The sequence below is a fragment of the Ambystoma mexicanum genome, chromosome 1p, assembly GCF_040938575.1.
Source record: "Ambystoma mexicanum isolate Mex_15411 chromosome 1p, UKY_AmexF1_1, whole genome shotgun sequence".
NCBI lineage: Eukaryota > Metazoa > Chordata > Amphibia > Caudata > Ambystomatidae > Ambystoma > Ambystoma mexicanum.
In genome coordinates this window covers 594276045-594290994 of record NC_090921.1, presented here as the reverse complement: position 1 = coordinate 594290994, position 14950 = coordinate 594276045, and the positions used below count along the sequence as shown (strand labels likewise).

The 14950-nt window shown below is 44.5% G+C and overlaps 1 protein-coding gene across 1 annotated transcript in view; it reads right to left on the bottom strand.

Annotated features, from left to right (window-relative positions):
* The window catches only part of MYO1F (myosin IF), an 860973-nt gene that overhangs the window by 41990 nt on the left and 804033 nt on the right, over positions 1 to 14950 (bottom strand). The window contains exon 26 of the mRNA XM_069649543.1: positions 14238 to 14442. Coding sequence (XP_069505644.1) covers positions 14238 to 14442 — 205 coding nt within the window. The remainder of the gene's footprint in view (positions 1 to 14237; positions 14443 to 14950) is intronic.

Genomic DNA, 14950 nt, shown 5'->3' with positions numbered 1-14950 from the left:
CTCTGCCCAACCTACAGAGATCTGAGAAATCTGTATCTTAAACCAATCTTATATCGGCTTAACATACGCAGAAGGCAAGACACCATGGTAATGTATATGTAATATAATGCATATCCATCTGGTCTGGCTGAGAACATGCATATACGCAAGGAACCCGAGATACATTCTACAAACTGGTGATGTTGGGATTGTTCCTAGGATATGTCCTACCGTTTTTTAATCCTCGAATCAAATATTCAAATGTATTAAGTTTGCTTGTGATATACTCGGCCCAGTGCAATAAAGTTTTAATGGAAATTCAACTTATTATAAATTTGAACAACGTAAGCTTCATTTTTTTTTTACTTCAAGATGCATATTACGAATTAAACACACAACGCATCAAGTTTGTGTATGTTATGTTATGCTGGGTTCTGTGCAATGAAACACACATGAAATCTGTTAAACTATAAATGTTATTGCGAAGTGCTTCTTTTAACTCAATGTCTGAAATATGACGTTACTTTACAGGTTTTGGTTCTGGAACTCATGCAAGGTTTTTATTTATTGTGAATTAAATTGTTTGCTCACCTGATGACTAACAGTCGAATAAAGTTATGTTCCACTGAACTGAGTTCATATTCACTAGGAATGAAGGAGATTTTACACTCTTTTTGTAATTGTGTTTTCATCGTGGAATCTGTTGTGATGACATGTAAATTCAACTTGATTGTCACACGAGTCATATTAATTCCATGGGAAAATTTCCCATTAACGAACTCAAATGAAAACAGCACAGAGGATTCTGGGAGCGCATTCCACAATGACAGGCCTACCTACCACCTCAAAAATGCTGTAAAAAAGAAACATGCATTTTTCTCTTTGTTTGATGTATAGAAATGGAAGGGGAAGAGCAGCAGTGCAGACCGCTTCCCACTAACATCAAGGAAGACGTATGAAAGGCCCAGAAATGACCGGATCATGCATGACGCCTTCTCCTGCGCCTAGTCCAAACATGCAAAGGGGAAGGACTTGGATTTTCGAGCATTTCAAAGCGCATCTCATTTGTGCATTTTGGATGTGCATTGAAATGAGCATGAACGCCCCCTTGTTTCTGCAAATTCTCAAAGAGACTTCAAGAGTGCATCTGAATGAGCCCTTTCTGAATTGGGGTGCACCCTTTTTTGGTGCAAAAAAAGGTTTTGAAAATGTTGGGCATATGTTCTTAACACAACAGCAGTTGTGGTCCCAGATGTGATATCTAGCTGGAATCAATAATGTGCGTACACCTAAAAATGTCAGGTGAGAGTTAAGGCCAAATTCAATCCGCATTCTCGCCCAGTGCAAAATCACTCAGATTTCCCACCGACTGTAACCTCTAATGTAAAACATACACCAACATTCGCCAAGAAGACCCAAGCAACATGGTACCGCCTGGCGTACCTCTGCAAATTCAAGTCTTTCAATTCTGCCTCGAGTTTCAGAACAGTTGCCCAAGTCCTGGTCACCTCCCATCTTGATGTTAGCTGGCAGCAATCCCAGATGCCACCTTGGCCCTTCTGAAAGCTTTTCAGCGCAATGCAGAAGACCTCATAATAAAACTTTCAGCATATCACTCCCAAGAAGCTGCACTGGCTATCCCTTCAAGCAGGCATCATGCTAAACTCAGCCTGTATCATCTAAAATGCAGTCACAAAAGGATCTAGACCACCTGACCGAAAAAGTCACCATTTCTAGAAATCCATCCCCCACTAGAAGCCATTACATTGCCAGGCTGGAAACAAAAAACGGCAAGTGGAAAATCAGGAAGCAGGCCTTTACCTGCTAAGCACTCTGTCTCTGGAACAACATACAATTTCCGACAATATTGGCCGCATCCATCCTACAATTCAGGACGGTCTTGAAGAGCCTACTGTTCAATGAAAATCTAGCCAAACAACATCGCACTTAACCCTACTTCTCACTTCCAAAGCTCACCCTCTACAAGCTCCCTCTAACCATCACAGTTCTTTTGCTACCACGCACCGCACATGCAGCCCTCTGGTTGAGTCTCCTTTATACAGTGCTCTTCCCACCTTTGTTTGAAGTTTATAAATGATTCCCTATGGTATTCCATGGGGAATGAAGCATCTCCGCCCATATGGAAATTCACTTCAAGCGTAGATGCATGCAATCCTGTCACACAAAGCGATGTGGGCAGTAATGGTCTTTACACTCTAGTGCCCTGCTCTCTGTGACAGGAGCGGTCTTTACACTCTAGTGCCCTGCTCTCTGTGACAGGAGCACGAGCATCTCAAAGAATGTAATTACCATCTGTGCGGTTATCAAAATGACCTCTGGTGTGTCTGACTGATTAGAGGAGAAGATGCTGCAAGCTGTGCATCTGCCTGCCTTGCTTGTGACCCCTCCCTCCTCCTCTTTACCAAATGGTGGAAATCCCTGGTTGAATTAGTGTACATCAGCAAAGAGCTGTCAGTAACTCCATTCCTACCAATCTTCCCAGGCCAGGAGAACTGTCAGCTGATCCGTTAGGCTCTGGGATGGAGGGTAATGGTGGCTGCTGTTGTCAGACTTGATCTGGCAAATGTACATTATGTTAATGTTAATGTTAAAGGATATTTGTACCGCACACTATCACCACCGGAGTGGTCCCCTGGCGCTCATCAGCACAGCCAGATGGTGCAAGGATTCTCCTATGTGGAAGTGCTTCTACTAGGCAGCTGTCCATCACTGAGCTGCCATTGGCAGTCCAATGTGTAGATGAAGCAGGGTCTCGGACTTCCAGCCCAGTGGTTAGAACGCAGAACAGAGAGCCATGGGTTGAAGGTGGAGATGGCTACCTGGCCTCCTTCTTCATGCCATGTGCATCCCCTTGGCCTAGTGCCGGGGTGGCGTTGTACTTCCTTTCATTGCCAAAGAATATGTGTGCAAGAGCAAGCAGTGCACCACCAGAAGCAATTCGGGGGCGGGGGGTCAAACACTGGAGCATACTAGTTGCTTAGAAATCAAACTTCCATCCTTACTCGTGTACACCAAAGGTTACTTTCCTTCTGGATGCTCTGTGAGACTCAAGTACATTCTTTGGCTGCTGTCCCACACACACAGAGAGGACACCAGTAGGAGATCCCATGTTTACAGTCAGTAAGTTACAAAAAAGAGTTTACATGCATGCGTCTGTGTTCACATGAGCTGGAATGCATGTAATGCAATGTGTTTGCAAGATTTTGAAAGCATGTTTGCATATCTGAGTATTTGTGTGTGTGTGTGTGTTGTGCCAAGGTCTCCTGCTTGGCTGTAGGTGTTGGCCGTGCATTAGTCTTTGGGACTGGGGCTCCACCTATGTTCCCATATGGCAGCCCCAGAGAAGTATTCTAAAGTCGCTCTGACCTGCAGCCAAGGCCACAATATTTAGACCTGAGAAACCAAGGAAATGTGAGTTGTGTGGGATCCAAGAGATTAGTGCAAGAACATGAATATCCATATAAAAAGATTATGAAAATCCTGACCCAGCCCAGTGCCATCCAACATGGCGTACCCCCTTCTCGTAGCGTCTGGTGATGAGACAGCCCCCCAGGAGGAAGTCCCAGAGACTTTACAATCACAACCGGCACCCAGATGGGAACTACAACCAGATGCTGAGAACCTTTATGCAGAAAACATGCATTTCTTGGAGAACTGGAACTTGTGTGCGTTTGAATAAACCACCCGTGAAGAATATTCCTTAGTGTCTCTGCCTTTTGTGGATCCCACCCAGCCTGCACTTGACAGTGCGCACATATGTGCATGCATGTGTGAGTGTGTGCAATAAATCTACCTGATTATGTATGACTTGTTATAATAACATGTTGAGCAGCAAGACTATGACAGTAGCTTTATTATTATTACCAGCATGCAAAATCATTTTAGACAAAAATAAAATCTAATCTGAGTTTAAATTGACTATCAAGACTGAACAAACACATTGAAAGAAAATGATCATATGAATGAAGTAATTATTCTACACATCACGCTGATTTATACAACTATCCCATTTCTAATCACTTACTCCCATCTAATTTTAAGGAACCATAACCACCCACTCACTACTATGTTTACAGTAATCTCACATTAACTGCACTGTAATAGGTTAATGTAAAACCAAGACATAGTCTAGCAGATCTTGTCTGAGCTTGTAAGTTTGCCTCCCAGTGCTTGGAAAGCTAATCACTATCAGTGACGTATGTGGCTGTGGAATGGGCTTTCATTACCAAGGATTGTATGGTTTGGAATCTGTTGAAATGTGGCCCAATTACGGCAGGGTGTGTTTGTGTGTGTGCACGTGCACGTGGATGCACGTGTTGAGGGTGCAGGAGAACAGCATGAAGTTTCATGACAATGGCAATATCAGCATATATTGTTTTTGTGATGTGATATTAAAATTATTTCCATTGGAAAGGTGGACATATACCGTTGTGCAGCATCATACACGTGATATACACTGGCAATGCTGCCATTTATTGAGGGCACAATGAAAATGATATTGCAATGCAGTGATATAATGTGTTTGCAGCTTCATGAATATGATTTACAGTTGTAATTTCAGCGTATATTGTGGGTGCAGATTATACATTTATATACAGTGGCAATGCCAGCATATATTGTTAGTGCAACATCATAAGTGATGTGGTAATGCTGATATATAATGTTGGTGCAGCTTCATGAACATTTTTTCCAGTGGCAATGCTGGAATATGTTGTGGGGGCAGCTTCGTGAAATTATTTAAATGCTAATGCTGGAATTTATTGTGGGTGCAGGTTCATAAAAAAAAGCGATTTCCAGTGGCAATACTGGCATTTATTTTGGGTGCAACAACAAACTGTTTTACTTTTGAAATCTTGACACGTATTTTGTGTATGATGCCAAAGTGATTTACAATGTAAATGGTGGCCTATATTGTGGGTGCAGCATCATAAATTGGTACACAGTGCCACTGCCAGCAGATTCTTTGGGTTCAGCATCATAAAAGCCATGAGGCAATGCTAATATTTATCGTGGGTGTATAAAATGATTTATATTGGCAATGGCAGGTTATATTGTGGGCACGGTTTAATGAGGTAACTTCCAGTGGCAATACTGGCATGTATTGTGGGTGCTAAATCAAATTGGTTTACAGTGAAAATCCATGCATATTTTCTGTGCATGTGTCTATGTGTGACATCATCAAAGTGAATTTCAGTGGCAATGCAGGTATATATTCTGGGTGCACCATAATAAAAGTGATGTGGCAATGCTGACATATATATATAAATGCTTCACAGCGGTGATGTTTGAATTTATTGTGGGTGCAGCTTCATGAAAATGATTTACAGTGGCAACAATGGAATATATTGTGGGCACATCTTCATGAAAGTGATTTAAAATGGCAATGCTGAATCATCTTGTGTATACAGGCATCATGAAAATGCTGTAAAAGGCCCTTGTGTACTATGCTGATCTGGCATCTATTGGAATTTTAAACATTTTCCATGTGTTGCTCTAGAGAACCAACTGTAAATGTTATGGCTTTTTACCCAATTTCTTTTAGAAATTGTGCTGTGAATTGCACCATTCAACCCATTACTAAAATAAAATTTCAGGGAAGAACCCTGCCCAAGCCCTCCTACATTACTTCGCACTTCCTCACTACGCTTGGTTGCTTGCAGAAATTCGGGAGAGATGTTAATGCCCCTCCACTGAAAATATTTACCACTCCTACTGACCTTTATTTGTTTGCAATGCTGGTGTCCTCTCCGGAGCCATCCATGCCACAGATCTATTGCAACCACTGGTTCCTGACAGAAGCACTGATTTTGCTAGACAGTTTCACTAAAGATCTTAAGAAGGGACCATAGGCGTCTCTAAAGGGGGCCTTGGTGGCCTGCCCCACCCCCTAATCCCAATACCCCCTTCTGGCAAATAACTCTTTCCAGGAGTCTTGAAGACTCTTTAAGTTTAAAGTTTCTTTGCCCAGCCATCATCCGCATGTCTGCAGATCCTATTTGCTTAGTCTGTGTTCTCTCTTCTCGCCTGAAAGGGACACCACGGGAATCAAGTGGCCATGAATATCATTGGGTTGGGGATCATCACTGTTAAAACCAGGCTTCCTACATGCTGGGTACACACTTGCTTTGCAAATGTGCAGCTTACACTTTCATAGATGAAAATAAAGACCTTTCCAAACTGAAACATGCTTCTTAATCTTATATCCACTAGTTTTCTTTAAACTGTTTAGTTTTTGTATGACTATCACACAAATACCCTGTGATTTGTGTGCCCCTTCCTTTATGTTTTATCACAGGCTATATTTCTAAAGATGTTATATGCTTGTCAAACTGCTGAATCACAAATAAATGCTTCTAATTTGCTGGCAGCAGTTATTAGGAAAATAAACTGTGAGCACATGGCCGCCGACTTTTGATTTTCACTGCGGGGCCTGAAATTCCCCCACCCTTGTCCTGATTATAAACAAGCGACCAGACCAACCCATCCCCTGCCTGAACACATTTTATAGCACTTCTTTGCTTCCTGGTCACGCTAAGCGGGAGCTGGAGCACTAGGAAGAAACTTCAGGACTGGGGCAGAAGGTAAGTTAATGTAAATGTGGGTGTATGCTTGGGTTCTGTTTAATGAGTGAGCGTATGATGATGGGTGCGCGTGTGAATGAGCGAGTACATGCTGCGTGTTAACATTTTGTGCGTGCTTGTGCTGGGCCGGGGAATTGATTTTTTTTTTAATGGGGTAGTGCAACTGTGGCATTTTAAAAATGCTGTTGTTGCACATCCCACCCCTCCCCACCGGTCAAAATCAGTCTCCAGCGCAAGGCCCTGGGGGGAACAGGGAGGGGCATGGTATTTCTTTACTGACATCTCTGATATGATTTGATATAGCATTTACAACACGCCTATACACAAGTGTTTCAAGGCGTGACGAGGCAAGGGAGGGGGAACAGAGGGAAGACAACGATCCTACTAGGCCAGGTGTCATTCAGATCGCGCAAGTGCATGGGAGGGGTGAAGGGGGGAAACAGAGGGGGACGGAGAAGGGGACAGTGCAGTACATGGAATAATAGAATAAATGAACAATAAGTGAAAGTGCGGCCAGCTGGTGGCAAGTGCAAGGGTAAGTGCAGACATCAGATGTCAAGTGCTGGTGGTGGGATTATAGGGATACAGAAAAAAGCCCTCAAGTGCTGGGGTTGCCAGGAAGGCAGTGCACTTGTGTGACTGGTGGGGGAGGGGACATGGGCCCGAGATCAGAGGGTGGCCAGGTAGCCAGTGCAGTTTCAGTTTAAGCCAGGAAATTCAGCAGGGGAAAGGAGGAGAAAAAGCAGAAGCAAATTGAAAGGTTTTGAGGTGCTTCCGGAACCGAATATGATTCTCCTCAAGTTTCAGGGAGGCAGGGAGGCTGTTCCAGAGGGGGGTCCCAGCCTAAGAAAGAGATCTACCACCAACTCGTTGCTTGGAGAAGCGACTGACCCTGGGGGAGTTGGAGGCGGATGAGCGAAGAGCTTGAAAGGTAAGACATTTAGGAAGAGAGAGCTGAAGGTATTGAGGTCCCAGGCCCCATAATTCCTTGTGGACAATCCAGAGGCTTTTTAACTTAATCCTTGCAGCCACTGGGAGCCATTACAGAGATTTCAGTCCTGGAGAGATACGATCCCTGTGCTTGAGGCCAAGGACAAGTCTTGCAGTCCTGTTTTGGATGAGTTGCAGAGAACGGAGAGAAGAAGCAGGTAGATTTAGAAAGAGGCTGCTGCAATAGCCCAGTCTAGAGCGAACCAGAGCTCTGGAGACAGTGAGCTTCTGGGGGAAGGAGAGGAAAGGAAGAATACCTCTGAGGAGGTGCAGCTGGTAGTGTGACTTCTTAGAGACATCAGAGATGTCAGGAGAGAAGGAGCGTGTGGATTTGAAGATGACCCCAAGGTGTTTAGCCTCACAGGTGGGAGCAGGAAGAGGGCCAAGAGAGGCGGGCCAGAGAGTAACAGGAAAGGAGGGAGCAGGTGTGCCAATGAGGAGAATCTCAGTCTTACTGGCATTAAGGCAGAGATCATTGGTGGCACAGCACTCCTGGGTGGCGGACAGACAGTCAGAGATGAAAGAGGGAGAAAAGGTGGCTGAAGGTAGTCTGAAAATAAGCTGAGTGTCATCCGCATAACACTGGAAGTTGAGGCAGAGTGCTGCAATGTGGTGGGTAAGAAGTGCCAGGTATTGGTTGAACAGCCAGGGAGAGAGGTTAGACCCCTGGTGAACACCATAGTAGAGATAGAGGAGAAAAAGGTACGCAGTTGAACCTGGGAGGGTCGATCAGAGAGGAAAGAAGTCAGCCACGTCAGGGCTTGACCGGTGATACCCAGGTTATCATGGAGATGGTTGAGCAGGATGGCATGCTTGACCGTGTCAAAGGCAGAAGAGAGATCAAGTAAGATGAGGACACACGGGGTGTTGGAATAAAGGTTGGAGAGCAGGTTTTCACGGATGTTCAGGAGAGCAGTTTCCATGCTTCTGGCAGCTCTGAAGCCAGACAGATGATCATGGAGACAACAAACAGATTCAGTGTGAAGATTGAGCTGGCAGATGGCCAGCTTTTCCAGTAGTTTGCCCAGGAAAGGAGTGATGGAGATTGGAAGATAGTTTGCCGTGCAGGAAGTGTCGGCAGATGGTTTCTTAAGAAGAGGATGCACAAGGGAGTGCTTCGCGGGGGGAGGGAAGACTCCAGTTGTGAAGGAGTGGTTTCAGAAGTCGGCCAGAGTAGGAGCCAGTGAGTCAATGTGGTCCTTGATATTTCTGCAGGAGCAGGGATGAACATTTTTTGATGAGACGTTCATAGATCGGACCTGTCTTGAAACCTTGTAAGGGGAGAACAGGGGAAAGGCAGAGAAGGAGGGAGGAGAGGTGGTCAAAGAAGGGCCAGAGCAAGAGCAGGGAGTAGAGGGAGGAACGGGAGAGGAGGAGAGAGAGGACAGGATGTTCAGAGTTTTAGAGATGAAATGAGAAGCCAGTGCCGTGTAGAGGGCCTGGAAAGGGACAGGAGAGGTAGACACTGCTGCAGGATTGGCCAGTTCCTTGCAGATTTGAAAGAGTTCAGCCGAGTTGTTAGATACCACAGAAACGTGGGCTTGGGAGTGAGCTCTATTCTTGGTGAGGACAGAGAGCCGATATTGCCTTTGAAGCAGGCGGCAGGCCAGTTTGTCAGAGGATGTACCAAAAGCATGCCATTTCCTTTCAGCCACCTTGCAATTGTTTTTGAGGGTGACAAGGTCAGAGTCATAAATGGAGTTGCATGTGGCTTTGGGCTTCAGTCGGATCCTCATGACAGGGGCAAGAACATCAAGGCCTATCAGATATAGCAGAGTGGAGCATGGAAAGGGCTGTGACAGGGTGTGAGTCAGCCAAAGGGGGGTTTGATAAAGTGGCAGCAAAAGCCTCATCTGACACGCGCCTAATGGGTCGGATGACCCAGAAGATGGGTGTCAGTGCTGAAGTTGGCTTGGCCTGAGGGGTAGAGAAGGTGAGCTGGAAGGAAAGGAGAAAGTGATCACTCCAGGAGAGAGGAGTGGTGAGAGGGATCGAAAGGGGAAGGTCTGAGGAGATCAGAACATCCAGAGTGCGCTCTGCAGGGTGAGTAGGGCCAGAGGGGAGAATAGAGGGTGAGAGAGAGTCGCAAAGGTCGCAAAAGAGTCCAGAGGAAGGACAGAACGCATCCAGGTGGATGTTGAAGTCTCCAAGAATGAGGAGTTAAATGGTCGAGACTAGGAGGGAAGAGGAGAGGTCTGCCCACTCTGAGAGGAAGAAGGAGATCTGACCACGTGGCTGATAGATAGTAGCAACAGTAAGGGGATGGCTAGGACAGAGAGAGAGCCTGCAGATGAGGCATTCAAAAGAGGAGTAGGCCTGCGTAGGAATGACAGAGGCAGGAATCCACTCAGGGAAGATCAGGGCTACACCCCCTCCGGAGCAGTTGGACCTGGGTGTGCAGAGGATCTTGTAGCCATCAGGAAGGAGAGTGTCAAAGCTTGTGACAGAGCTGGCCGTAAACCATGTCTCAGTGAGACCAAGGACATCGAGGTCAAGTTCCTCCAGAAGGCGGCAGATGTCGGAGCAGTGTTAGACAGCTGAGCGAGAGTTTAGAGTGGCAATATGGAGAAGGTTGCCGTCCTTGAAAGACTTCCGGGGAGGGGTACAAATCAAAGGTACGCCCTGCAGAGGTGTAGAAGAAGCCTGACGGGGGCAGAAAAGGAAGGAGGAGAGGGCAAGGTAGCCAAGGAGGATGCAGCAGGGGGAGGCGAGGAAGCCTTGGAGGGGGGAGAAGGGACAGCAGGAGAATAAAGGAAATTGATGAGGCACGGGAAGCGTCTATCTAAGAGGAGAAGGTTGGCCTGAGGGTCTTGGACCAAGATGGTGCCATTCAAATAAACATTAATGATGACCTTTGAGGGGTGAAAGGAGGCCAGGAGGGCCTCCCACCAGGTGCCTCCATTAATGGGAGAGGAAGAGAAGGGTCCATAGGTCTGCAGAGGGAACGACAAAGAGGATGTTGGTGAAAGTCTGCCTGGAGGAGGCACTGGTATAGGTGTCAGCGATAGGGAGGCCTGGGTTGGAGACCAGGATGTCATTTTTAAACTTCTTCCTACCATATTTAGTGAGGAGAGCAGCATAGTGGATAGAGAAGCATTTAGAGAAGATAGGAGAGACAGAGGGCACCATAGAGTAGGTAGGGAGAGGCGAGAAGAGGAAGGGAGAGGGAAGTGGAAAACACCAGGGAAGGACAGAGGGCAGGGTGCAAGCAGACGAGACAAAGAGCGGCGAGACAAGTTGACAATTGGACAAGACGACTGACACTTTTAAAGACTATCACACTATGATAGATGCCTAATAAAAAATATCATACCTGACCCCTTTGCACCCTCAGTGTCTTACATTCACACATAATCAGAATGTGTGCATCTGATGCGCAGGGGGGCCCAGGGGCCAGGAACAGCGTTTTTCGACCAGGCATCTATGATAGATTCATAGTAAAAATATCATGACTCACATTGATTGTGTGCAGGCCAAGCGCTGGATGGTTTAGGTGCAGGCATGACATGTTTTACTGGGCATTTATGAAAACGCAAGCATGATAAGTGTCATTATGTAGCTAGACTGGCATTCTAATGCAACCAGTATATCCTTTTCTTACTGTGGCATGACATTATGTATTGGGCATCCTTTTAGAAAGGAAGCATGAGTAGTGTTATGTGGCTAGAAGGACAATCTAGCCATTTCTTAGTATTGTATGCCATTTTGTGTTGGGCATCTTTGATAAAGAAAGCGTAAGTGTTACTATGTAGCTAGACTGGCATTTTGGTGCAGGCAGCCTGGCCATTTCTACTGTGGCATGACATTTTGTATTGGGCATCTTTGATAAAGCTAGACTGGCATTTTGATGAAGTCAGTTTGGGCATGTTTTCAAACTGTGGAATTACATTTTTAATGGTAAAGCCAACTGGAATATGTTGTTACGTGGTGCACTGCCATATATTGTCAGAACAAGTGAGGGCATGTTTTCCTATAGTATCATTAATGACATTATGTGCAAAGTAAACACAAGTATGTTCTTATGTGGGAATACTGGCATATATTGGTGCAGCCAGCATGGAAATGTATGGGCACAGCCAGCATGAACATGTTTTTAAACTGGCATCTATTGTGGGCAAGTACATCATGAAAATGTGTTGACGAAGTGCTCCTGTGCACTGTTGTTGACGTTCATCTATTCGATTTTTTCACGAGTTACCTTACAAAACCAATTGCCAACTGTTTGGCATTTTACCCAATTTTGCCAAAAAAGGGTGCTGTAAACTGCACCATTTCAAGCCATTATTTTTTATAAAATTCTCAGGAGGGGGGACCCCCAAACCCTCTTGATTGGTTTGGGTTCCATTGCTACACTCAGTCTCCCTGGCATATTTGGGAGAAATTGTTACACTCGTCCAATTCAAAAATTCACCAGCCTCCACTGGGATGTTCTGCCAGAAACTGAAAACTGCAACAATTCTATGGGGGCGACATGAGATTCCTGCAACCGTTGCTAAAGAACCAATGGATAAGTTGCCTCCTTTCCCCTGTATGCATCGCCTTTACGTGATATTTCATCTGTTAAACATACTGTCACTGACTATCAATTGAAACTGAGGTATGAGTGATAGCTCTTCTGTTAAACGGTCTCTTTTTGACTGACTGTTATTTAAACCTGAGCTGGAAGTGATGTCTATTCTGCTCAATGCCAGAGATGGATATTGACTTTTTTTTTTACTGGGGGAACCCACCTAGCACAGGGTTAAGAGGGGTGTGGGGCTCAGTGCTGGGGTGGGGGTGTTATTTTAGTCACTCCCCACATAAACATTTGCATCTCAGAAGATGAATCATGAACACCTGGAAAATAGTCGAATGTTGTCAGCAAAGTACAAAAGGTGCACACTTTTTAAACCCCAAAAAAATCAAAATTTCTCGTACAGTGCAGCATTGATATGATATTTCAGAGCACTCCTGCTCAGGCCCTCCAGTGGTCTTGTGGGGAAGTGTCACACCTCTCAACCCAGCGTTCATGGTTCAAATCCCACCCTGCAGCATTCGAAAATAAATGTAAAGTACACAGGAGTGCATGTGGATTTCACAGGATTGGGGAAGTGGATCTGGGATCAGGGGAGACATTTTTTGCCGGATCCGGCCCAATGACAGCACTGCTAAATACTACCTCTAATTAGACAATATTTGGAGCTGCCTGGGAGTGATGTCTGCTTGAGTTAAAAGAATGCAGTCTCTTGCTGAGTGCATAGTGCATTTTTGCAACTGTTGAACGTGAGTTAACTTTTTAGGATGTATATTAACTTGATGCAAAACTTTAATTGTCTTTACACCTACTCCGAACATGGTTAATGTCACATTTACTAAACCAGCTTGGTAAAATATAGGTTTATTTAAACGGGTTTGGCCTGTTGACCCTTATTTGATGTGCCACCATCATGCCCCCTCTTGATGTATGTGTGCCCCCTTGTTTGCCCTGCCCCTAATACTAATTTCTAGTTACGCCTTTGGATGGGACAGGGAATATTCTTTAATGTAAGAGAATGTGACTGTATGCAATCTATGCCCTCCATTCCCTCAAAGTAGGATTGAAGCTGCAATTATAGAGATGGGAGAACACACCCAAACTGTGAGGGTGGGATTGGGTGCTTTGCAATGCATATATGGTTATTTTGGAAAGGCTTTTGGAATTCAGCGCTCAAAGGAATAATTATTTGTTATTCATTTATAGCTTTTATTCATAGCATTTTAAATAATACACCTTCACATATATTTATTTTAGCCAATGGTAATTGGTACTCACCCTATTGACCTCGGAAGGATAAAAGGCTGAGTCAAGTCGATCCTGGCGTTTTTTTTTATTTGCTTGCCAATTGGACACAAACTTTAGCAGTCCGAATTCTACCTACTGTGTCAAAAGATTTTACCATTATGTAATATGTATTTCCTGTTTGCTTGGTTGTTATTTTGTCTTTGGTGAACTTCAAAACTACATTTGCACTAAATTAAGGGCAGTGCTTATTGCGGTTTTGTTCTTGTAGAATACGTCAGGAAACTAAATTAAACGTTCAACATTCAAGCTTAAAGTCTGGGCTCACAAAAAGTAACAACCGGTAAGAGCTGAAAATGGAACAGCAGGACACAGTTCTTACACAAGAGCTTCTAATCTTTACTCCATGAATCAGGTGTAGCCAGTTGTGTGTAAGAGAATTTCTTTGGATCCTTGGTTTTGGTCTTTTTTGCCTTGCTTGGCCATGCTCCTGTAGGTTGCTTTCAAGCCTGTTTGAGAGCATTTATTTGTATGTTTCCTAAAAGATTTGTGGTGCATTTAAATGGGTAGATTCAGTAAGATCACCAAATAACACCAGGCCACCAAGGGCATGATTTTTCAGTCCTGGACTAACCCTTTAAAAATTCTGTAATCTGTTTCTTTTATGCAATTGGTCCATCGACAGGAACCTATGTCGCTGATCTGATAACCCTACTGTGTGGCTGCGGTTTCAGTTTGATGTTTTTTATGGATATGTTGCCACTCTGAGCACAGGAATATCAGTGGATCATCTTAAATGGGAGCAAATGATATCCATGCTCACTATATTTAGCAATATTTGCTAGCATAGTGCCTTGCAACCAGATACATTATCCCTTATACTAACACACCGTTGCTACAATACCTACCCAGCAACACCTTGGTCAGGAACGTTGAGGAATTCCATATTGTTCTCAGAAGGCAATCCTGCTCGGCTCCTCCGCGCTGATGCTCGTTTGGGTAGAGCAATGGCTGCAGGTGGAGGACGGGTTGTCTTCTGGGCTGATGAATACATTGGCTCTTGTTGCCTACTGCTGTTACGCGGAATATGGGGCGCTCCATTTCGCTGTGCACCTACATGGGGGTGAAAGAGAAGCAGTCACAAAAGCAAATGAAAACATGACTTTTTTCATATTGCTGTGAATGGTTTTAGATAGATTCTCAAATGCCCAATTGATGACGATTGTGGGCAAATATCTTTGTTTTTTTTTGAATGGATGAGGTAGGATGCAAAACGAAGATGTTGATGTAAAATGAAATAAATCCATTTGAATATACAGTAACAGTGCAGGAGATGTGTTAATAAGAAAACGCATGAAAGAACATGGGGAACGAGACCAAAGACACTTTGTTTACTTAGAATCTGGTAGGTCTTAAATATCTAAAAAAATGGCCTTCTCTGTCTTATATTTTGCATAGAAAATTGAGGACACCACATTATCATACATTCGTAGATTTCATGGGATCCTCCAAAGCCCAGTTCTCTCTCTCTCTCTCTGCATCTCTCTCTCTTGTCGGTTAATATATGCATGGAGTCCCTGGGGGAGTTGATCAATGATATTAACCTAATCGTTCATGAATA